General features: G+C 43.8%; 5 protein-coding genes across 7 annotated transcripts; 2 read left to right on the top strand and 3 right to left on the bottom strand.

Moving 5' to 3' along the window:
• Positions 1 to 406: 406 nt before the first annotated feature.
• On the bottom strand, positions 407 to 2,280 carry LOC120696892 (glycine cleavage system H protein, mitochondrial-like). Of its 2 annotated transcripts, none has more exons than XM_039979915.1 (4): positions 1,937 to 2,280; positions 1,565 to 1,656; positions 841 to 1,011; positions 407 to 722 (listed from the first exon to the last, which is right to left on the bottom strand). In XM_039979915.1, exons 1-4 carry the CDS (start codon positions 2,226 to 2,228, stop codon positions 603 to 605), a joined length of 675 nt encoding a protein of 224 aa, XP_039835849.1. In that variant the 5' UTR covers positions 2,229 to 2,280; the 3' UTR covers positions 407 to 602. The 2 variants fall into 2 exon arrangements, with proteins under 2 accessions (XP_039835849.1, XP_039835850.1); XM_039979916.1 differs by having other exon boundaries at positions 407 to 753; positions 1,937 to 2,235.
• A 1,658-nt stretch (positions 2,281 to 3,938) lies between these two features.
• Positions 3,939 to 7,388, top strand: LOC120696890 (3'(2'),5'-bisphosphate nucleotidase-like). The gene is made up of 8 exons (XM_039979911.1): positions 3,939 to 4,359; positions 4,786 to 4,861; positions 5,313 to 5,386; positions 5,470 to 5,672; positions 6,254 to 6,464; positions 6,599 to 6,697; positions 6,774 to 6,927; positions 7,017 to 7,388. Exons 1-8 carry the CDS (start codon positions 4,039 to 4,041, stop codon positions 7,187 to 7,189), a joined length of 1,311 nt encoding a protein of 436 aa, XP_039835845.1. The 5' UTR covers positions 3,939 to 4,038; the 3' UTR covers positions 7,190 to 7,388.
• A 1,730-nt stretch (positions 7,389 to 9,118) lies between these two features.
• LOC120696887 (3'(2'),5'-bisphosphate nucleotidase-like) lies at positions 9,119 to 12,317 on the top strand. Its single transcript, XM_039979908.1, has 8 exons — positions 9,119 to 9,313; positions 9,988 to 10,063; positions 10,257 to 10,330; positions 10,412 to 10,614; positions 11,219 to 11,435; positions 11,541 to 11,639; positions 11,719 to 11,872; positions 11,947 to 12,317. Exons 1-8 carry the CDS (start codon positions 9,221 to 9,223, stop codon positions 12,099 to 12,101), a joined length of 1,071 nt encoding a protein of 356 aa, XP_039835842.1. The 5' UTR covers positions 9,119 to 9,220; the 3' UTR covers positions 12,102 to 12,317.
• A 653-nt stretch (positions 12,318 to 12,970) lies between these two features.
• On the bottom strand, positions 12,971 to 16,395 carry LOC120696886 (2-oxoisovalerate dehydrogenase subunit alpha 2, mitochondrial-like). The gene is made up of 9 exons (XM_039979907.1): positions 15,909 to 16,395; positions 14,871 to 15,008; positions 14,587 to 14,769; positions 14,329 to 14,486; positions 14,150 to 14,249; positions 13,956 to 14,067; positions 13,732 to 13,871; positions 13,458 to 13,643; positions 12,971 to 13,351 (listed from the first exon to the last, which is right to left on the bottom strand). Exons 1-9 carry the CDS (start codon positions 16,191 to 16,193, stop codon positions 13,184 to 13,186), a joined length of 1,470 nt encoding a protein of 489 aa, XP_039835841.1. The 5' UTR covers positions 16,194 to 16,395; the 3' UTR covers positions 12,971 to 13,183.
• A 1,906-nt stretch (positions 16,396 to 18,301) lies between these two features.
• Positions 18,302 to 21,096, bottom strand: LOC120696888 (proteasome assembly chaperone 4-like). Of its 2 annotated transcripts, none has more exons than XM_039979910.1 (6): positions 20,469 to 20,489; positions 20,166 to 20,364; positions 19,450 to 19,518; positions 19,237 to 19,312; positions 18,773 to 18,837; positions 18,302 to 18,694 (listed from the first exon to the last, which is right to left on the bottom strand). In XM_039979910.1, the coding sequence occupies exons 2-6, from the start codon at positions 20,346 to 20,348 to the stop codon at positions 18,599 to 18,601; spliced, it is 489 nt and encodes a 162-aa protein (XP_039835844.1). In that variant the 5' UTR covers positions 20,349 to 20,364; positions 20,469 to 20,489; the 3' UTR covers positions 18,302 to 18,598. The 2 variants fall into 2 exon arrangements, with proteins under 2 accessions (XP_039835844.1, XP_039835843.1); XM_039979909.1 differs by lacking the exon at positions 20,469 to 20,489 and adding an exon at positions 20,632 to 21,096 and having other exon boundaries at positions 18,307 to 18,694.
• Positions 21,097 to 21,267: the final 171 nt, after the last annotated feature.

The following is a 21,267-nucleotide window of genomic DNA, read 5'->3' as shown; positions in this document are numbered from 1 at the left end:
CGACCACTATATCCCAACCTGTGTGAGAATATCTTTATCTTAGTACGACCACTATATCCCAACCTGTATGAGAAGATCTTTATCTTAATACAATATCGTGGGACTTCTTTCCTCCGCAGGTCAATTTTTTTTAATAATGGATGAAGGGAGTGCTCAACTCATGCATGGGAAAAGACTAGACTAAAGAAGTTCCATTATCCAAAAACAAAAATCTCACTCCGAAGAAATTTGGGCTTGATGGGCCGCAACTGTAGTCGCGACAGCCATACGAATAACGTTGTTAATCCGGGTTGTGTGCTAGCTTCCAACAAAGTCGCCTGTCACTGTCAGCACAAGTGTCAGGCAGATATATATCGTGTTTGTGTGGTGGCAAATAGCTTAAGAGTGCCAGCAGGTGAAAGAGAAATGGATCAGAAGAATTAAGGCATGACACACGGTAAAGGTGAGTGCCTTTGGTTATTGCATAAAGGTTGGTGGAGCTTTTGCAAGAAAATAAATAAAGCAAAAAAAAAAAAGACTGAAACAACCAATAGAACACACTATGTATGTGGATCATAAGCAGCAAACGCAGCGTGTACGTGCATGATCTATCTGCTGGCTCTCTAGTGAGCGTCTTCCTCCTCGCAGTGCTTGGTGTAATTGGCGGCGTCCAGCAGGCCCTCCGCCGGGCTGCTCGGCTTCACCTTGATCATCCACCCCTCCTCGTACGGGCTCGAGTTGATCTGCGTATTATACATGATGGTGGCATTGCAACTAACATCCATCACAATTCACAAAGCACTATTACCATAGCACAAGCAAACATTATTGATGGCAAGTTGCATTGGCAACCGTACTTACCAGGCCGGGCGTCTCGGACAGCTTGGAGTTGACCTCGACGACCTCGCCGGAGATGGGGGAGTTGACGTCGCTGGTGGCCTTCACACTCTCCACGTTGCCGAAGGATCCTCCTGCAGCGACCGTCGCGCCGGGTTCCGGCAGCTCCACGAAGACCACCTCTCCAAGGTGACTCTGCACCGAGTAAATAAATGATGGAGTGGTTTCCGTTAAAAACATCCTCCGATCCGATCTCATGCGTACAGTTTAGCCAGACCATTTTGGTGTTAACCGACCAGCATATTTCTAAATAATTGTGTCTGTCTGTCTGTCTGTCTCTATCAAATTGAGCATATGCATCCGTCTATGATGCGATAATTCTGTCTGATTCTACGCATGATGCATTGTTTATATGTTATACTGAAATTTCTTCAGATTGTTTATATATATGCTATACTAAACTTTCTTCAGATTTAATTTTTTAGACAATAATGTGAAATTTATTCAGATTGTTTATATATATGTTACACTGAACTTTTTTCAGATTTTTTTTAGATAATAGTGTGCACTTTCTTTAGATTGTTTATATATATGTTATACTGAACTTTGTTCGGATTTTTTTAGATAATAATAATGTGCACTTTCTTCAGATACAATTGAGGAACGTAACACTGAGGATACATGAAAGGTGGGTTGGAAAATAAAATATATATGCTGATGAGGTGAGGTACCAATTCGATGAGGTCACCTGAGCATGGTCCGTGATGCCAACCGAGACGACGCCGTCCCCATGGTCCTTGAGCCACTCATGAGACGTGGTGTACAGCAACCCGTCATGAACTGCACAACAACAGATACCAAGCATGACCATGACCATGAACTGCACAACAGCAGCTAGTTGTGACAGCAGCCACTCTGAATGAACAAGTACCACATGTACATATACGAACAAATTAAGAAAAGACAAGTTAAGCTTGGCACAATGCAAGGATGTATAAATTGGAGATGACCAAGTATTTTCCCACCCGGAAACTGACAGAGTACCTTGAGTTCGATCTATATGATGATGATGATGATGATGATGACCTAGAGGGAGAGGGAGAGAGGGTACCAGCCATACCTGTGGAGAAGAATCTGGAGATGGAGTAGGACGGGCCGGCAGTCCTGGCTCCGGAGAGCTTGAGCGCATTGGCTGCTGAGCTAGCCCACAGCCTGAGAGCCATCGTGTTGCACTGGCCGGCAGTGCGAATGTGAGTGCTAGTTGGATCAACTTCTTCTTTCCCTTCTCTCTTAGTGTCTAGGATGGCCAGCCAGCAGTAGTGATGGTAGAGGACGAACCAAGGGCATGCAGTGAGAGGATCGGATAGGGGGGTTTTGATTGTTTGGCTCAGGAAGAAGAAAGGGGTGTGCATGCAGGGATAGGGTTTGTATGGTTGTGGATATAAGTGGAGATCGAGCCGCCGTTGCTCTTGGACGTTCGTCCCAAAACGGATGCACTTTTTTACGGTAGTGGATCCCGGTGCCAAATTAAAACAATAATACTCGACTGATCGACTCCCTCCATTCAGTGCCATATGCGTGTGTCCCAAAACACTGTATTGGATTCTCGCTTTTTCCGAAACGCCAGACGGAGGATGACACGCCACAACCTGTCTGCATCTCCGTGGAAACCGAATCCGAACGAACGATGAAACAATCAGATCATCATCCTGGAGGGGACCGGCCGGCCGGATTTTTCTTGGTACGAGCCTTGTTGTATCTAGCTAGCGGTGGACACAGCCTAAAAAGTTAGAGGGGACTTGTTCACATCATCCTCGCTCCCTCCTTTTCTTTTTCTCCTTCCTCATTTCTTCTTCCTCTTCTCTCTTTTCTTTTTTTTTTCCTCTTCTTGATTCATGTCAAAAATTTGTGGGGGAGCTTCGAGGGGATCCATGAGCATTAAGCTGTGCAACACCATATATATGGTGTATTTTGGACAGCAGGTCTTCACAGACTTTATTACAAAAACTGTAAAATACTAGTCTATCAACCCGTGCCAATTACGTGGCATGTTCTTATTGGCCGGTTTAGCATTCGATTGAGACAAAATTGGAATTTACCTGAATGTTGTGTAGCAGAAAATTATTGTAGGCACTGATTGGCCCACTCTGCTGCCTGCTGGCCGCTGGCAGTTAACGGTGGCCGACGGTTAGCGGAAGCGAAGCAGAGGGGGGGTATATCCTGTGGAAGGTAGATAAACTATCTATGTTTAAAGCCCATTTGGTCTAATTAGCTACTGCAAATATGTTCAACTTTTTCTTAAATATGTTCAACATTTTTATTTAAACATGTTCAACATTTGACATTGAAAATGTTGAAACTATATAGATGAAATGTTGAAATCGTAAATGTTAAATGTTGAAATGATAGATCCAAAATGTTGAACCACTAGTCCTTCTCCGGCGACCTGGCGGCGAAGCGGGCGGCGCGCAACGGCAGCGCTGGGCACGGAGGCGGCGGAGACCAGGGGCGGCGGCGCGCGGAGGCCAGGGCCGGCGGCGCATGGCGGCCATGGCACGGAGGCGGTCGGGGCATCGGCCGGGCGCGGCGGTGGCCGGGGGCTGCGGCGGCCATGGCGCAGTGGGGGCCGGGCGCGGCGGTGGCCATGGCGCGGTGGCGGCCGAGCGGCGGCGGGCGTGGGGACGGCCGGGGCGGCGGCGGTGGTTGGGCGCGGCAGCCATGGCGCGGTGATGGCCGAGCGGCGGCGGGAGTGGGGATGGCCGAGGATGCGGCGGGCGCGGCGGTGGCTAGGCACGACGGCGCGCGACGCGGTCAGGGGGCGGCGGCGCGGGCTCACAGGAGGAAGGAGCATGGGAGGGCTAGGTTTGGCTGTGTAGATCCATTGATTGCAGATATTTGCACGAATCTCAAACACTGAAAGGTGGAGAAGAAAAAAACTTCCGGAAGATATATATAGGATCCAGGGGGTTGATCCCTGCCAGAATCCACGGGCACAAAATACGACCCAAGGAGCCAAGAATGTAGCCCATGGGCCCTGATGAAATGTACCAGGGCTGATGGCCCACTATATGAGCCAGCCCATCGATCACAGACGCGCGCATGCGGAGCGGAATCTCATTGGGCCAGGTTGGGGCTAGATTCGTGAGTTGGTCTGGTCGTCTCCCCACCAACCCACGGCCTCGCCGCCAGCAGAAAACAGAGAGGGAGGAGAGGAGGACCCACATGGACATGGCTATGGCTGCGCGCTTGGGCCCCCTCGGCCTCCCGCACGCGGCGCTCCTCGGCTCCTCCGCCGCTGCCTCCACCCGAGCTCTGCCTCTCGCCCCGTCCCGTGCTCCTCGCCTCCCTTATCCTCTTCCTCATTTCCCCACCTGCCGCCGCCCCTCCTCCTCCTCCTCCGCCGCCGCCTACGCGGCGCGCCCCCGCCCCCGCCGCGGGTCGCCGCGTCTTCTGGCTGTCCGCGCCATGGCGTCCGGGAACCCCTACGCCGCCGAGCTCGCCGCGGCCAAGAAGGCCGTCACCCTCGCCGCCCGCCTCTGCCAGGTGCCCTTCCCCGTCCTCCGCGGCTCTCCCCTTCTCCTCTCAGCCCTCGTGCGGAAGGATCAAAAGTGTTGCTGCCTCGTGATTAACATGGTCCACCCGCGGGCGTAATCCGCCGCTCAATAAGATTTAAAAAAAATAAAACTTTCTGAGAGCACACAAATGACCTGGAACCGTCTGAATTCTTGGGTTTTGCGCTCCAGGAACGGTGAGGAACCGTGCACGGTAGCGTAGCGCGTACACCTTACTGTTTATGATCTAGATATAATGCATTTCAAGGGACACCAGCTGCTGCAATGTATTCATGTTTTTCAGTTGTTGCCAAATTTGAATGCTGGTGTAGTCCTTCAGGCTAGTATGGTCCTGGTAATTGATTGTTTTGATTCCCGACACTGCAATTTGAATCTATTGTTATTTCTTTCTCCTCAGGCAGTGCAACAGGACATTGTGCATTCAGGCATTCAGTCTAAGGCGGACAAAAGCCCTGTCACAGTGGCCGATTATGGTACATGCTCATCCTGCAAATGTATATCTACGAGTGGCTGAATTTTCTGTTTAGTAATGAACCGTTCAATGCTACTGACTTGCATGCACAAAACTCCAAAACTTAAGTTGATGACCAAAAAAATGGGAAACTCACTTTATACTTCACCACTCATATGCATGCTTCCTTAGGTCTCAAAGATGGGATAAGGGTCGGCTGTAAGTTTTTATATGAATTGTGGCAGCTGCGACTCTTTAGTAACTAGGAAAAGCAGTGCACTTAGCACCTCTGGCATGTACTAACAAATTCACTTCAAAAGCAGAAAAGTTTAAGTAATGAGGAGGGCAGATAATTCATTTATGATTCAATATATGGCAGTACTAAAATCACATTTGGAGTTAGCTTTTTAATGTAGAGATGTTTTCCCTACAAACTTGCTGATTGCTTGTTACATCTCATTTCACTCATGTAGGATCTCAAATATTGGTCAGCCTTGTCTTGAAGATGGAAGTATCATCTGGCCCGTTTTCATTGGTGGCTGAGGAGGTAACTATAAATTGTCTTTTACCTGTTTTCGTGTAGAACTCATGAATATATTTTGTAGTTAACTGGCACTAATGCTTACATAGGACTCGGAAGAATTGAGAAAAGATGGCGCTGAAGAAATTTTGGAAGAAATTACTGATCTTGTCAATGAAACCATCTCTGATTCTGGTTCATATAACATTTCATTTATGAAGGAAGGTATCCTCTCAGCGATTGATGATGGAAAGTCCAAGGGAGGCCCAACTGGGAGACATTGGGTCCTAGATCCAATCGATGGTACTAAAGGGTGAGTTCAATAGATTAAACCAACAGCTTACAGATCCTTGTACTGCAATAAAATGAAAGAAATGTCATCCAGCTTCTGAAAACTAGTGTCACTCCTTTCATGTGCTCTTTTCTAATAGAATAAGGTAGCAGATACTACATTTGTTTCAGTTCACGGACTAATGCTAGATTGGAAAACCTTTTTTCCCATTGACATACCATAGGACAAACTATTTGGTATGAATGACATAACATCTGACATGTCATAGCCCTAGTACCAGAACCATGAAGGCTGTGGAACCAACAAAATTGTACTGAGTTGAAGCACCAATCTACTTAAAATGAACTACATCTGAGCACACATTGTGTGGTTCTCTTTCCAAATAAGAAATGTAATGTGATGGTATACCTATGGCTTCCTTCCTATACTGGGTTCTAATAAACCATTGTGATATGACAGTCATAAACATGTATAGAGTTGCTTTCAGTCATTCATTTTTCCTTTTTGTTTGCCTATTTGATACCACTTTTTGATACTACTGTTTATCATGCTAATAAATGCCCTTCTCTCATCCAGATTTTCTTTTTTGTAATTTTAATCAGTTTCGTAAGGGGTGACCAATATGCAATCGCACTGGCCCTGCTTGATGAAGGTAAAGTTGTTCTGGGTGTATTGGCTTGTCCAAATCTTCCTTTGTCATCAATAAGCAATCCGAATGGTAGCTCTTCGGGCGGTCAAGTTGGTGCCCTTTTTTCTGCTACAATTGGTTGTGGGGCTGAAGTAGAGTCTCTAGATGGTTCTCCGCCACAGAAGGTTATAGATCTTTTGATATGATGCTTTTAACCTACTTCCTCTCTGATGTTTATATTTTAATTTCTTTGCACATTTTTGTCGACTAATTTCGAATTTTTGGTTTTTTGCTGACTCCTGGCTGATTATAATTTCAGATTAGTGTTTGCTCCATTGACAATCCAGTCAACGCCTCATTCTTTGAATCCTATGAAAGTGCACACTCCATGCATGATCTGACTGGCTCTATTGCAGAGGTTAGACCCAGACAATTATTTGCTTTAGTCCAGGTCCACAAGAGTACATAATAATCCGTTGTTTGGATGCTATCAGAAACTTGGTGTCCTAGCTCCTCCAGTTAGAATTGACAGCCAAGCAAAATATGGTGCTCTGGCCCGAGGCGATGGTGCCATTTACTTGCGTTTTCCACACAAAGGTTACAAAGAGAAGATATGGGACCATGCGGCTGGCTCAATTGTCGTGACTGGTTAGTTTGAAGTTCTCTGTTTTTTTTTTCAAATGACTAATCCAAAATTTAGATTTGCTCATGTTTTCTGTTGATGTTGGCTTTTGCAGAAGCTGGAGGTATAGTAACAGATGCCGCTGGGAATGACTTGGATTTCTCCAAAGGGAGATTTCTTGATCTCGACACAGGCATCATCGCAACGAACAAGCAGTTGATGCCGTCACTCCTGAAGGCCGTCCAAGATGCTATTAAGGAGAAGAACCAGGCCGCCTCCCTCTTGTAGGCTGTAGCAGTCATAGTGATCAACAAAAAATGTTAGTTGCAATAATGTTTCATATTCATACCGTGTCTTACATGTGCCTGGCCTTTTGTTGTGACATTACAATTTCATGTTGTACCACTTGTGATGAGGCTCTTTCCTCTTGGCAATCAGATAACCGTTCTTTTTCTTACTGTTTTATGGAAAATTTTCATTCAATTTACTTCAGCATATGGTTCCAATTAATGTAAGTGGCTAAAATACTTCCGTTTTTTTTTGCTAAAATCTTTTCAATTTTGGGGGGCAAAACCCCACATGCATGTGTCTTACGGTTATAATACAACACACATAAGTTTTATGTATTTTTCATATTCCTTGTATGCTTATTGACCGTTCAATGTAGCTATCATTTGTTCTCTAATGGCTCATTCGACATACCAAGTGCTAGAAGTGCTCCTTGATGAATTGTGTAAAAGTTTACTCGAGTACGAGTAGTAAGTACTAAGTACTTAATCACCCACCTCAACCTCAAGGAAAATAGGGTCGGTCTCAATGGTAACATGCACGTGAGGTTATAAGGAATTAACGATTCTCTAAAGAGAAATATCTTGGAACTCACATGACAATATAGATGATTTCGTACAGCCGTGCTGTTTTGATTTTTGGTCCATAGAAAATTGTTTGCTAATCAGGAAAATCATAATTCTTTTTTATAAAGAAAAACTAACAACCCAGATTGTTTTTTTTCCATATATTTGATTATTGTGGCGTCACCTATGTTTTTTTCCTTCCAACATGGGCTTTCGCCCGAATTTCATTACCCGCGTAACGAAATTACAAAGCGTCTGTTTAAGCAGTTTGGTGAAACACAAGTCTAGCAAAAGGAAAAGGTAAAACGAAGCGAAAGAGGCAAACAAAGGGCCCCGAAGATACTGCACGACACAAACCGGGTAGACCTCCTAAAAAGAAACATTCTCCAACAGCACAGAACAGCGCGAAACACTAAAGTAAGCTATTTGCCACGGCACAACTGGGCAGCGAAGCCTCTTTTTGGGTGCGCCGGGCCTCAGTGAAGTAGCACATGTGTTACTTCACTGAGGCCCGTTGGTGAAAAATTTGGATTTTGGTACTATAGTATATTTCGTTGTTTTTTGATAAATAAGATCCAATCATAAATTAATTAGTCTTAAAAAATTCATCTCGTACTAATCAGTTAGACTATATAATTAGTTATTTTTTTCAACCACATTTAATGTTCTATGCATATGTCCGAACATTCGATGTGACGGACACAGTAGAATTTTTTTGAAATAAACAGAGCCACTGGCGACGCTTTCCTTGGGTGGAAGTGTAGAGCTGCTTCCTTCAGAGCTTCTGCGCCAGCCTCCAGTTTCGCCTGGTCCTCTTGCTTTTGCAGACCTGCCCAATAGCAGATAAAAGAAGACGTCGAGCAAATAATCTCAGTAGGAGATTTAGCTTTCTTTTGTTCAAAGCAAGTAAGATTTCTTATTTTCCAGATCGCCGAGCAAATCGCTGCCAAACCCACCAAGTGAAAGTGCTTGTGATTAGGGAGAAAAGTGTCCACCCAGAATCAGAATTGTTCAAAGAAAAAAAATCCACATTACCCCCTAAACTCTACTCAAAGTCTAAAACTCAACCCTGAAGTCTAAAACCGGCTAATTAACAATCTCAATCTTCCAAAACCAGACATCGAACGCCCCCAGCCCAAACCCTGAGGTGCGCGAGGCGAGGCAAGGCCTCGTGCTTTTTTTTTATTCCAGCCTCCAGCCTGCTGATGTGGACGCCAACAAGTCTAAAAAACAGACTACTTTGGGCTGGGGGCGTTCGATGTCTGGTTTTGGAAGGTTGTAGTTGTTAATTAGCCGGTTTTAGACTTAGTTTTAGACTTCGGGTAGAGTTTAGGCCTATATATATATCCGGCTCCCACAACATGAGCAACTAGGCTGTTTGGCGCGTGCGCGGCTGTTTTACTCCTTCCCTGTGACTTCACTCGCCAAGCCTACTCCGCTCGCACCCCACTTCCCCTTCCCCACCATGTCGCAGCTTTCGGAGGTCGCCGCCAACCCGTACGCCGCCGAGCTCGCCGCCGCCAAGAAGGCCGTCGTCCTCGCTGCCCGACTCTGCCAGGTTAATTGGTTTTGATCCCCACATCTTAACGCTCTGTTTTCCACCGCGTCTTTTCGGGATCCGCTCGACTGGAGTTGGATCGCCAGGACAGATCGCCCCCCAAGAGCACGTGGTTAGATTTTAGTTCGTTGAATGAGATGCGGTTAGATCGTTGGAACTTGCATAGGGGGCAAACAGGTCTTCAGTCTGTCTTTGCCTTCTTGGAAACTCCTGAATGACTATGTTAGGGAGGAGAAAGATGCACAAAGATGCATGATGCCTTGTTGCCCATTGCTTATGATCTTTGGCTCTTGGATGTGGTAGTTAAGTTTGCATTTGATCTTGAGAAGGCAATCTCTGACTCAAAATCTCAACTCTGGAAAAAAAATTAGAAGTTCACTCGAGTTGCACGCTTTCTGAATTATTGGATGTTCCATTGGGGAAAAGATGGCGAGCCTTTAGGCCTAAGCCTGTCTTTCGTTGGGATGATAAATTTCATAGGGACAGGAAGATATGCATGGACACCTTGCAGGCCGTTTTTTTTCTTGTCTTAGTTGTGATGATCAAATTGGAGTTGTTACTCTTGAGATGGAATCTCTGATCCTAACAATTAACTGTAGCTTCTTTGGATGCTTGCCGATAGCTATTGTATTTACTTGTTTCCTCTTACCCTGTGTTTCCCACTGTTTCTTCAGATAGTACAGCAGGGCATCTTGCAGTCTGATGTTCAATCGAAGGCAGACAGGACTCCAGTGACTGTTGCAGATTATGGTACAGGGCGATACTTGATTTTTCTTAAAAGTTATTATAGAAGAATTTGGAGAACATGGTATTGATGTTTTGTTATTTATCAACTCTAGTTAATATATGGAGCTCTTTGGAAAAGGAAAAACAAACATACAACACTTTTTTGCTTCTTCTGAACTTTTGGTTTAAGTACTTCTTTTTTTGGTTTCATAACCAGGATCACAAGTATTAGTAAGTCTGGTCCTGAAGAAGGAATTACCTTCTCACTCCTTTTCAATGGTAGCTGAAGAGGTGACCCCCTTTTTTTCCATTATTGTACATAGACCACATAAGCATTTTCCTGTAATAAATTGGTGAAATGTATTTCTGCAGGATTCAAAAGACTTGAGAAAAGATGGTGCCCAAGAAGTTCTAGAACACATTACCAGCCTGGTAAACGAAACCATTGCAAATGATGGTTCATACAACATGTCGTTATCTAAGGAAGATGTGCTCGCTGCAATTGATGGCGGAAAATCTGAGGGAGGTCCATCTGGGCGACATTGGATACTGGACCCGATAGATGGCACCAAAGGGTGAGTTTGATAACTTACACCTACTAATTTCATGTTTTACCACTAGTTATAGCTTATCCTGGCATGTACTGGATAGAACATGTACTCAGGTTCAGCAAAAGTAGGTCTTCCTTATTTTTCTGTAAGTTTAAACTAACACAATTGGAAGTACAGTATACTGTATACTGGAGTGAAGTCATATACCATCGATTTACACTTTATCTCTGATTTCCTAGATCTCACTTAATTTAAACTAACACAATTGGAAGTGTAACAGAACACATGGGAGAGCGGGGCGATATCCCATAATTTTTCTGTAAACTAGATACACTGGGCGACTTATCTATCAAGTAACGATTTATATCATTTCAACTATTTGTTTTATAATACAAAATGCATCAGCTTCACAAAGCTGAAGTTTTTATTAACACCTTGATTAGCTATGAAATGCTTAAGATTAACAAAGTTGAATTTGTATTTTTAACAAATGATTTTGAAGAGGTCATATAGTCATTCAATGCTTTTATACCTATTAACAGAAAGCTACTGATAATGCAGCACCTTTGTTTACTCTGCCTTAATATTTATTTATAATTGAAATCCTTTTCATGAAAATTCGATGCAGTTTCATAAGGGGGGATCAGTATGCAGTTGCACTTGGATTACTTGATGAGGGCAAAGTTGTTTTGGGTGTGTTGGGATGTCCAAATCTTCCACTGAAGTCAACAAACAAACACAATGGTGGCTATGGCTCTTCTAGGGATCAAGTAGGTTCTCTCTTTTTTGCTACCATTGGTTGTGGAACCGAAGTCGAGGCCTTAGAGGGATCTGATCCGCAAAAGGTAATTAGCGCTTTTGATTTGCTTAATGATCATAACCACTTCCACTTTTCATAAATCCATTTCTTTCTTATTTTACCTCTTCTTTTTTTCTAACTTGCATTTTAGATTAGTGTCTGCTCTATCAACAATCCAGTCGATGCCTCATTCTTTGAATCCTTTGAAGCATCCCACTCCAAGCGTGATTTAACTAGCTCCATTGCGGAGGTTGGTCCTTGATGACTATTTGCTTTGCCCAGAGATCTCAATAATTATATAAGTGAATCCATTGCTCTTGTATTACTAGAAACTTGGTGTCCAAGCTCCTCCTGTTAGAATGGATAGCCAAGCAAAATATGGTGCTCTTGCCCGTGGTGATGGTGCCATTTTTCTGCGCATTCCTCATAAAGGTTACATAGAAACAGTTTGGGATCATGTGGCTGGATCAATTGTTGTCACAGGTACAATACCATATTCTATTCTAGAAAAATCTGAAAGATCCATTTCCTAATTGGCCCTATCTGGTGTTTTGCAGAAGCTGGTGGCATGGTCAAAGATGCCTCAGGAAATGATCTTGATTTTTCCAAAGGTAGATATCTTGATCGTGACAGAGGCATTATTGCAACAAATAAATATTTAATGCCAGTAGTTCTAAAGGCGCTTCAAGAGGCTATGAAGGAGGAACAATAGTGTGCTGTGCTTATGTAGCAATCTCAGAATTGGTTCCAAAATTTCTTATTTGTATCACAATATCAGTTTTACACAATCTCATGTACAAAAAGGTGCAACAATCATTGTTGTACGATATGCTATTATATCGTGTTAATCATGTGGCAGTTACTTGTCCTTAACCTCAATAAATGGATATGAATTTATCCAATTGGGCCTACGGCTTACCATTTGTTATGTGCATTTTCCATCTTTCTAGAGAAATTACTCGTGGAAATTGGTATTCCTGAGTTGATATCTTTGGGTCTATGGTTGAAAATTAATTATTACACATATATGTGTTTCATACTGATTATTCCATTTTTTAAAGAAAAGAAAGGGTAAAATATGTTTGGTACATATATATGTGTGTTTAATACTGATTATCGCAAGCTTGTTATGGTAATTGCATCAAGACAAAGTATAGGCATAATATGGGAGATTGTGGTTCTAGTTCTGATATAGTCTACAGAACTGTGTTCAGTAGATGGAATATTTACCTTAAGATCAACTATTGTGCGTATGGTGCCTTGAAATATGAAATTCAGATGTTCTAATTGTAAGTCTGATATTCATTTTGTACTCAACAATCTAATTTTTGGTTCTTCTCCATCTAAACACATAAACAAGGTACTGTCCCTTTTGTCTACTTTGCTGTACAATGTTTTCTTTTTTAGACTCATCGTGTATAGTGTTTTGTAGCCAGAGTTTATTCTTTAGATGTCAAATCATGGAAGGAATCTGAGTGAGTTCGAATAGTATTTGAAGGTGGAAATTATTTGAGGTGATCTGTCTCTTTACTTATATTTTGTGTTTGGCTTTAGTAGCTATTATATTAAGTATGTTGTGCATGCATGAAATATCTCCTTATGACTCTATTCCACATAAATACGAGCAACAGTACAATACATATATGAGCTTGTTGTAAACATCTGGCAGGTTGAATTATTGTTTTAGAGCCTATGAATCAGGAGATTACTGGCTGAATCATATATTGCTTATAATGCTATGGATCTGAATCATCAATACTTACACAACGATGTTGCTCATCTAAATCCTGAAACCTAAACAGGTACATCAGTTGGGTAGTCTGCAGGGTGCTTCATGATTGTCTCCCGCAGCAATCGCTCTTGTTCTCGCAGGTTGGAAGGGATCTGATCATAAACATCAGTGAAAAGCTCAGCAATTGGTGGTTTTGGCATTCTTTCTGCAACCTGAATGGCTTGAAGAAGCTGCACAGAAGTTAACAGGTGGTTAAAAACGTAACACAGTGCTGTAGAAAGATGAATATTGTTTTTACACCTAGAAAGATAAATCTTTGTGCAGCAGCAATATTACCTCTTTTCTCACTCTGCTCCTTAGTTCAGATTCTTCAGCATCAGACCACCAGTCGTTCCCCTGAACCCATTTTCTGTATCTGGAAATTGGATCCCTTGCTGTTCGCCAATGCTCAATCTCATCAACTGGCCTGTACTTGGTTGAATCATCAGATGTTGAGTGATGGCCGACTCTGTAAGTCAGGGCCTGAAAGTTCAATAGTCAATACTCGGATCAATTATATTCTGAAATTTTGTTGTTTCAGGTGATGCAACTTGGTCGAATTATCCTGCACCTCAATTAAAATTGGTCTCCCTTCAGCTATAGCAATTTCTCGGGCAGCATGGACTGCACTGTAAACAGCAAGAGCATCATTTCCATCTACTCTGATACCACGGATCCCATAAGCCTGGCCACGGATAACCACTCCATCACCTGCATGAAGACTTGATTTTAGTACAGACATTGGCACCAATCACTTGTAAATGATGTGGTTCACTACGATGAAACTTTGCATACTTCTGAACTGTTCAGTGGTTGGGGTGCTGATTGCCCAGCCATTGTTGCGGCAGAAGAAGACCACTGGTGCCTCCATAACAGCTGCAAAGTTGAGCGCGGCATGGAAGTCTCCCTGAACATTTTTATCTGTCAGGAAAGCTGGATAAAATGTTACTGGCGAGCAACTGTTTAGTTGTTGGTGACTTTTCATCTACCTCACTTGTGCCTCCATCGCCGAAGTATGTGATGGCACATGCATCCTTTTTATCCATCTTCAGAGAGTAGGCAGCTCCAACAGCATGTGGGAGCTGTGTTCTGACAAACAGCGAGAAAGATAAGAATTCACTCGGCAGAATTTTCAGACATGAGAGAGATATTCCTACTTCAGACTTACGAAATAGGCGATGAGACTGTGAAATAGTTAAGACGGTTTGATCCATAGTGAATTGGCATTTGCCTTCCTTTACCATAATCCATACTGTTCCCAAAGCATTGGTTTGCAAACTCTTGCAGTGTGAAACCGCGCCACAGAAGAACACCTGGTTCCCTGTACTACATTTTGGCTCCACAGATTACAGACAAGGAAAAGACAGTGGGTAAATCATTTGTATCAGTAGTACTCAATACTATGTTGGAGTGATTGATGTTGTACCTGAGGCAGCACAATGTCGTCAATACTAAGTGCAGCAGCAGATGCTATGTTGATCGCTTCCTCGCCATTGGAAGTGAGATAAAATGAGATTCTACCCTGCCTCTGCGCTTCATAGAAGATGTTATCCATGATATGGAGGGTGACCATCTCCCTGTACATTTTCAGAGCCACCTCCTTATTGACCTGACAAGTGTGAGTAACATTAATCTTCAGAACAAAAGTCTTCCTCACAGTATGTCTCAAGGAATTCTGAAAATGGTGCAGTGAGCAGTGTGCCAGTGTACCTCTCGGAATCTACTACCAGATATTGTTCTGCCATCATCGTCAAGAACACGATAACAGCTGATCCTTTCCCCATGTGACTCCGGAAGGAAGTTCATTTCAGCTACAAATGAAACCTTCCCTCCAGGGAAGTCAATGGCCTGCAAAAAATTAACGGTGCCAATTAAGCGTCACATATACGGACAAATTTACCTCAGCATCACTGACAGAAACCTAGTGCCATTGAACTGAAAAGCACAGCAACAATATACCATTGACATTGAAGGCAATGGACAAATTTACCCATGTTGAATACAGTTGACCACCTTGATCACGGAAAAGACAGCAGTATCAACAGTTGTTTAAAACTAACACAGCAGGCAAGACATGGAGAGGCTACTACTTTGACTTCGAAAGGGAAGGTAATATTTATCTAGAAAAAGTAACATTAGTATATTATTACTTTACTAGTAGCAAGTACACGTTCCTATCTAGAATAAGTATTCACTTACATCAGCTTACCACACCTAGGGGTGGTAAAGAGCCTCGAATTTTAGTCTAAATAATCTAAGGGCCGAGCTCTTATTTTATATATTTTTGAGCTAAAAATATATAAAGGCCAAGTTGGATCCTGAAGATAGCACTAGAGCCATATGCTCAATTTACCACCTCTAACAATACTGTCAGACCCATTGACCAAAAGAACCTATCACCCTTATCAGCTTAGTTTACTAGTGGTTGTCAATTCTAGCCATAATTGTCTCTACAACACCTTCCTCCACTTTTCACATGCCATGCTCGTGGAAAGAGTAGTTGCGATGATCTGATCCACCACAAGTTATCGATCAACGTGTACAAGTTGATCCACCACATGGCCACAACGTGTGCAATTTTGCTTAATCAAGAGGACAGTATGCATCATCCAAGGCACATCAATTTGATTATTCAGAATTTCGGATTGTTAGCGCTAATCTATCCAGATGAGACAAACTATAACGGGTTTCCATGATAGAATACAGAAATCAAGAGGCCAGCGCGCGTGGCGGCCGGGGACCCATCACCTGATCGCCGCCGGCGAACCCGTTCTCCGGCTCCTCCTCGTCAGCGGCGGCGGCGGCGGCGCTGCTCTCCCCGGCGAAGCGCCGGATGGAGCAGAAGCCCCGGCGGACGATTCTCTCCAGCGGTGGCAGTGGTGGTGATCCCAGAACCGGCGGCGGCGCTGCGGCCGATGAGCCCAAGAGCCACGGGCTGGTCTCGCCGCCGTGGCGCGAAGGAAGCGGCGGGAGCCTCCTGGCGGCGCGGCGCGCCAGCTGGGACGACGCTCTCGCCAGCCACAGCGCCGCCATGTCAGACGCTGCCGGCTGATCTCCCCGTGCTTGCTCTCTCAGCTAAGCTGGAATGCCGCGCTTAGCTCCAGCGGATGTATTTATAGGTGGCCGTGTTGGAATTTGATAGAGCTAGACGACATGAGCAAGCAATGGAAGGTGAGGGGGGATACGGGATAGGCAGGGCACTGAGCTGGAAAGATAAGTGTGCGGGGAAGAGTGCGCGGCGGGGGAGCATGGAGGGGGAAGGGCAGGGAGGAGTAGCAGATGGGCACGGCTCGCTGTCGCTGGGAGAGCGACGACGAGCAGGTGGGGACCCGGCCCACATGTCGGCGAGGGAGGCGTGCTAGAGAACGGGACGCCGGAGCGTGGGGCCAGGACGGGGTGATGAGCATGGGCGGGAGTGGTGACAGAGAGTGACGTCACAACTCACGAGCTTCATCCCCGGTAGCTTGGAGCTAGGCTGAACGGTGACCAGGCGTGCTCATGGACCATGTGCTGTGTATTCTAGGATGTAGGATGTGCTGGAGCTAGGCTGATCGGTGACAAGGCATGCTCATGGACCATGTGCTGTGTATTCTACGTAGAATGTAAACAAGGGAGAAAAAAAGACAATAAAATGAAATCAGTATCTATCTATCTAAATATATTAATATGGAACTGTTAAAAGAAGCCACCACTTTCATCAAGAAGATCTAGAAATTTTCACGTTAATCTAAAAAAAGAAAGGATGTTATACAGTTGAATTTTATTGAAGATCTAATGGTCTAAACTAACAGAGTACATATTAAATATGATTAATAAATTTATTAAGTGTTAAAAGAAACGGCCACATTCGTTGAGAAGATTTAGAAATTTTCACGTTATTTAAAAAATAAAAGGTTTTACACGGTTAGATTTTATGAACTGTCTAAACTAACTCAAGATTCTATATCAAATACTAATTAATAAATAGAATTAGAGTTTAAGAATTAAAAATAGAAGGTTTTACACGGTTAGATTTTACTGAAAAGGGAAATTTAATCAATAGTTCATATCGAATACAATTAATAAATAGCTAATTTTAGAACTAAAAACTAAGAAAAATTAGAACATGGCCAAATCGTCCATACTAAATACAGTTAGTAAATAGATAAATTTATAATTAAAATAATAAGGAAATAATAACTTAACAAAAAAATCCATCTTAAATATGATTAGTAAAATAGCTAAATTCAGGATTTTGAAAATAAGGAATTAGCCCTTGATAGAAAAGAGTTACTATTAGTAAATATCTAAATTTAAAGTAAAAATTAGCTGAAACAAGAACTACTAGTTCGCAAAATTTTTATTTCAAATATGATTAATAAATAGCTAAATCAAGAATGAAAACTAAAAACTAGCAGTTAATTTATATGAATTTTGAACAAAACTAGCTAATTTATTTAGTTGTTCACTAATAACGTTCACAAAATGTTGACAGGATCCTGAAACTGTCGCGTCAGGATAAGAATTTCTTGTTCAATGCTCATGATGTGATGAACACATGTTTCGAAGGCGGCTGATGGGTGTTGGTTGTAACATTTTTCAGGCGGCGTGCTTATACACGATAACTTCTCAGACTGGCGTGTGGGGCCGAGGAGGTGACAGGGCTGGCCCACCAGCTGCAAAATGCAAGAGAGTGAGTGAGACTGGTGAGTGCTGACAAGTGACAAGGCAAGAAGCTCACCAAGTAAAGTATGGACACAAGCGACTAGACGACCAAGTGCCGTTATTCGCATCATGACTTCGTGGACACGCTACTCATCAAGGTTATGCACAAGATAGGATCGATCAGCATTTATTTAGGAAAAAAGATTCAGTAAGGAGGCCTTAATATCTGCTTGACGATCTCTTACAAGAACTTGCCGTAAAAAAAAAAAAAATCTTACTAGAACTGTCAGACCTTAAACCTCGCCGGAGAAGATAACCAAGGCCAAAAAGCTCCACGCGAATCTTTCAGTGCTACACAGCCAATTTTCCCTTTTTTTCTTTTTCTTATTGGTGCCTCCATGTGAATCTTGCGGCTACAGGTGGTCCGTCCACCCTCCACACACGCAAAAAACACGCACCGAGTAACGGATTTGTTTTAAGTAGATCGACTCAAAACAAAATAAAAGGTGCAAATTCGATTCGTCAAGCAAATTTGATCGAGTTGCATTCTAGGAGTTACAACTCAATATATTCGGTACCCGCAAAAAAAAAACTCAATATATTCGGATTCTAGTTTCAGAGCATCCCCACGTCAATGGCAGGCTGTCGTTTGTGCAAGAGCCCTGGAAGGCACTATAATACAGAATACTTTTGCCATAGTGAACATCAGATACCCAGTCAATTGAGCCCAACAATCACAAACTTTCCTCCTGCATCTAATGGTGAAAGACCGAAGCCTCACCAGATCACACCACCTAGCACTGTGCAGTGGAAGTATTAGCTTCCCCAGCTCTGGGTCTCATGTAGCCCAAACCTTTTAGCTTCTCCACCAGCTTCCTCTCCGCAGCAGCCTGAAATCATGAACCAGTGACTGCCAGATACACAACTTCAGAAAATTGTTATGCAGAGTTGAGCGCGCCTGTGAGTACCTCGAGCATGGGGCTGTCTTTTGGGATGTTGCATGCCAGGACTATGTTCATACCAGTCTTCAGCACTGAAACATGAAGTGATGTAAAGCTTGTTGTTGTTAATAAGCTACCATGAATGCATGACTATTAGTTACTCCCTCAGGACCCTTTTCTTAGGCGTATCACGGTTTTTCGAAAAGATCAATATACAGAGGTGTGAATTAACTAGCTTGGAGAAAATACGAAGCAGTTTTGCATGGCCAAAGAGTAAACATCGATGCGACACTAGCCAAATAACGTGCGAGGGATCCATGTGTACTAGGCTGTGGCCAATCAATCAAGAAATCAGAGTGCATCAAGACAGGGTCAGGAGAGTGTAAAAGGCCGGCAATTAAATCTCTTCGTTGGCCTCTTAGTGATTGGGTTGAGGCTCCTCACGCCTAATAAAACGGTCTGGAGGGAGTAGCTGAAAACAGAAGCAGTACCTAGATGGCGGGCAATCCCTGATCCGGTGTTGTCAGATGTTCCTCCTAGTACAGAGGTGACACTGACTCCATTATCCTGCAATGGCCACGAGAAGGCAACATAGAAAAATTGACATTGAAACATCAGTCTTCATGAGGCAACACTGCCAAAAAAAAAAAAGACAATGAAACAACTGAACATCATCTTCTAAGAATGAAACAGTTACCACTTACTGGCCTAGTGGTTGCAGCAGCGTACAGATGGCCAAATTTTGCTGTGTTGCATCCAACCCACACATAGATCTGAATCAAAACGAATAAAGAATAAAGGCTCAAATATAATCACTCACATAGACACCAATTAAGTCTGAGAGTTAACACACTGCAAACAAGCTGAGAGGATTCAAAGGCAGATTTGAGCCGACCACTACAAATGATATAAACATCTTATCTATCATAACAATGATAGATAAACACTTCAAGCTTTGCTCATAGTGACAATGTAGAACAACCAAACACTTAAGTGTGATGCTTCCATTTCATATGAAGAAACATAAGGACAGGCGAAACATAAGGACAGGCTTGAAACTTCAGGGCTCAAATTTACTTGATTTTCTAAATAAAACTTGATAGACATCAGGTATAACATTCTCCTTTTACCCAGATGGCTAACACATAGAAGTATAGAACAAGCCACCAACACAGCAACTACTGTTAAATATTAATACCATTTGCATTTCTCATCCAGATGAAGTTTCTTTTCCCAGCTTATATAACATATATAGCTACTTTTCTTTTTTGTCTTGCACTTGGCAGTACGGATTGGCCAACATTCAAGTCTATCATTAGAAGTAGCACAAGCATTTTTTAGTGTAACAATGAACTTGTGATCCATCATGAATTTGCACTAGTTTCGGTTTGATTGATTGGAATCAGGAAACCTTGTTTACCTGTTTAGAGAACCTCACGATCTGAAAATGAAGTGTGACGTCATGAAGGTCCTCTGTGAAACAAGTGACTTGAAGGCCCCCCTCGGACGACGAATCACCTGAAGAATTAGTTTGGCCCTCTTTCCGGGTTGACGAGCTCACCACAAAATCTGAAAAGCTTGTCATCAGCTCCTCTGAAGACATGACGCACCTTTAAACCCTGAAATAAGATCAAACTACTTCAATTCCATTACCATGCTTAATGATACAACAAAGTGGATAAAAACATGAAGCGGTTGGGTATTTAATGCCAACGTTTGTAACTTTGGATCCATTTCCTCAATCGGCTTCTGAAACCCAGGATCAATGACATTCGGCATTGGTGCAACATGAGGATTATTTTGCTTCAAGTTAGAGTTGGTTTGATTCTAAGTTGAGCCAAATCGGCGAAGAGATGGGGATTGGCGAGGAGCCGAGCAAGAGCTACCTGAGGGGCCGCACGTGCAGTGGAGGGAAGCTCTGTGCCGTGCCGGTGCCCGCAGCTTGCTCTGCCTCGCGTGGGTGCGCCTCCCAGCAAGCTGGTTCGGCGGATGCGCAGAGCCGCAGATGCAAGGGATGTCGCCGGCAGTGGCCCGGTCGCTGGTTTTCCACCGCCAACCTCGTCCCACGGTCCCAGCGGCTGCCGGCGGCTAGGGTTCTGTGACTTCTGTCTTCGTCTCCCTGAGAAGTTCAGGAGGGGGACGACCGGACGAGACGGACAGACGGAGTCAAGGGAGCAACAGAGACGGGCCGACTAGGTTGGGTGGAGCCGCAAGCCTGCCGGCCGAGCAGGGGCGGCGAGCCGGCGGGCAGGTGGCGGCGGCGCCGGGTGGAGCCGTGGAGGGGATGGGGGCGCCGGGTGGGCCGGTGGGGTGAAGAGGCTGTTTGTTGCGGAATCCAAATTTACAGTCGCTCGCTATCTTTTTTCCTGGCGATCGATCCAATAACACTCCAAACCACCACGTGTGTGGGCCCACTATTTTCCACCGTTTTCCTTTCCGTGCAGCTCCCTCACCTCGTCCCATTCGACAGGAACCGGATCCTCTGCGGTACTCAAATCGGAACAGTAAAATGAGCCTTGTGC

Source organism: Panicum virgatum, chromosome 3K (genome assembly GCF_016808335.1).
Source record: "Panicum virgatum strain AP13 chromosome 3K, P.virgatum_v5, whole genome shotgun sequence".
Lineage (NCBI taxonomy): Eukaryota > Viridiplantae > Streptophyta > Magnoliopsida > Poales > Poaceae > Panicum > Panicum virgatum.
This window is presented reverse-complemented; position numbering and strand designations above follow the sequence as displayed.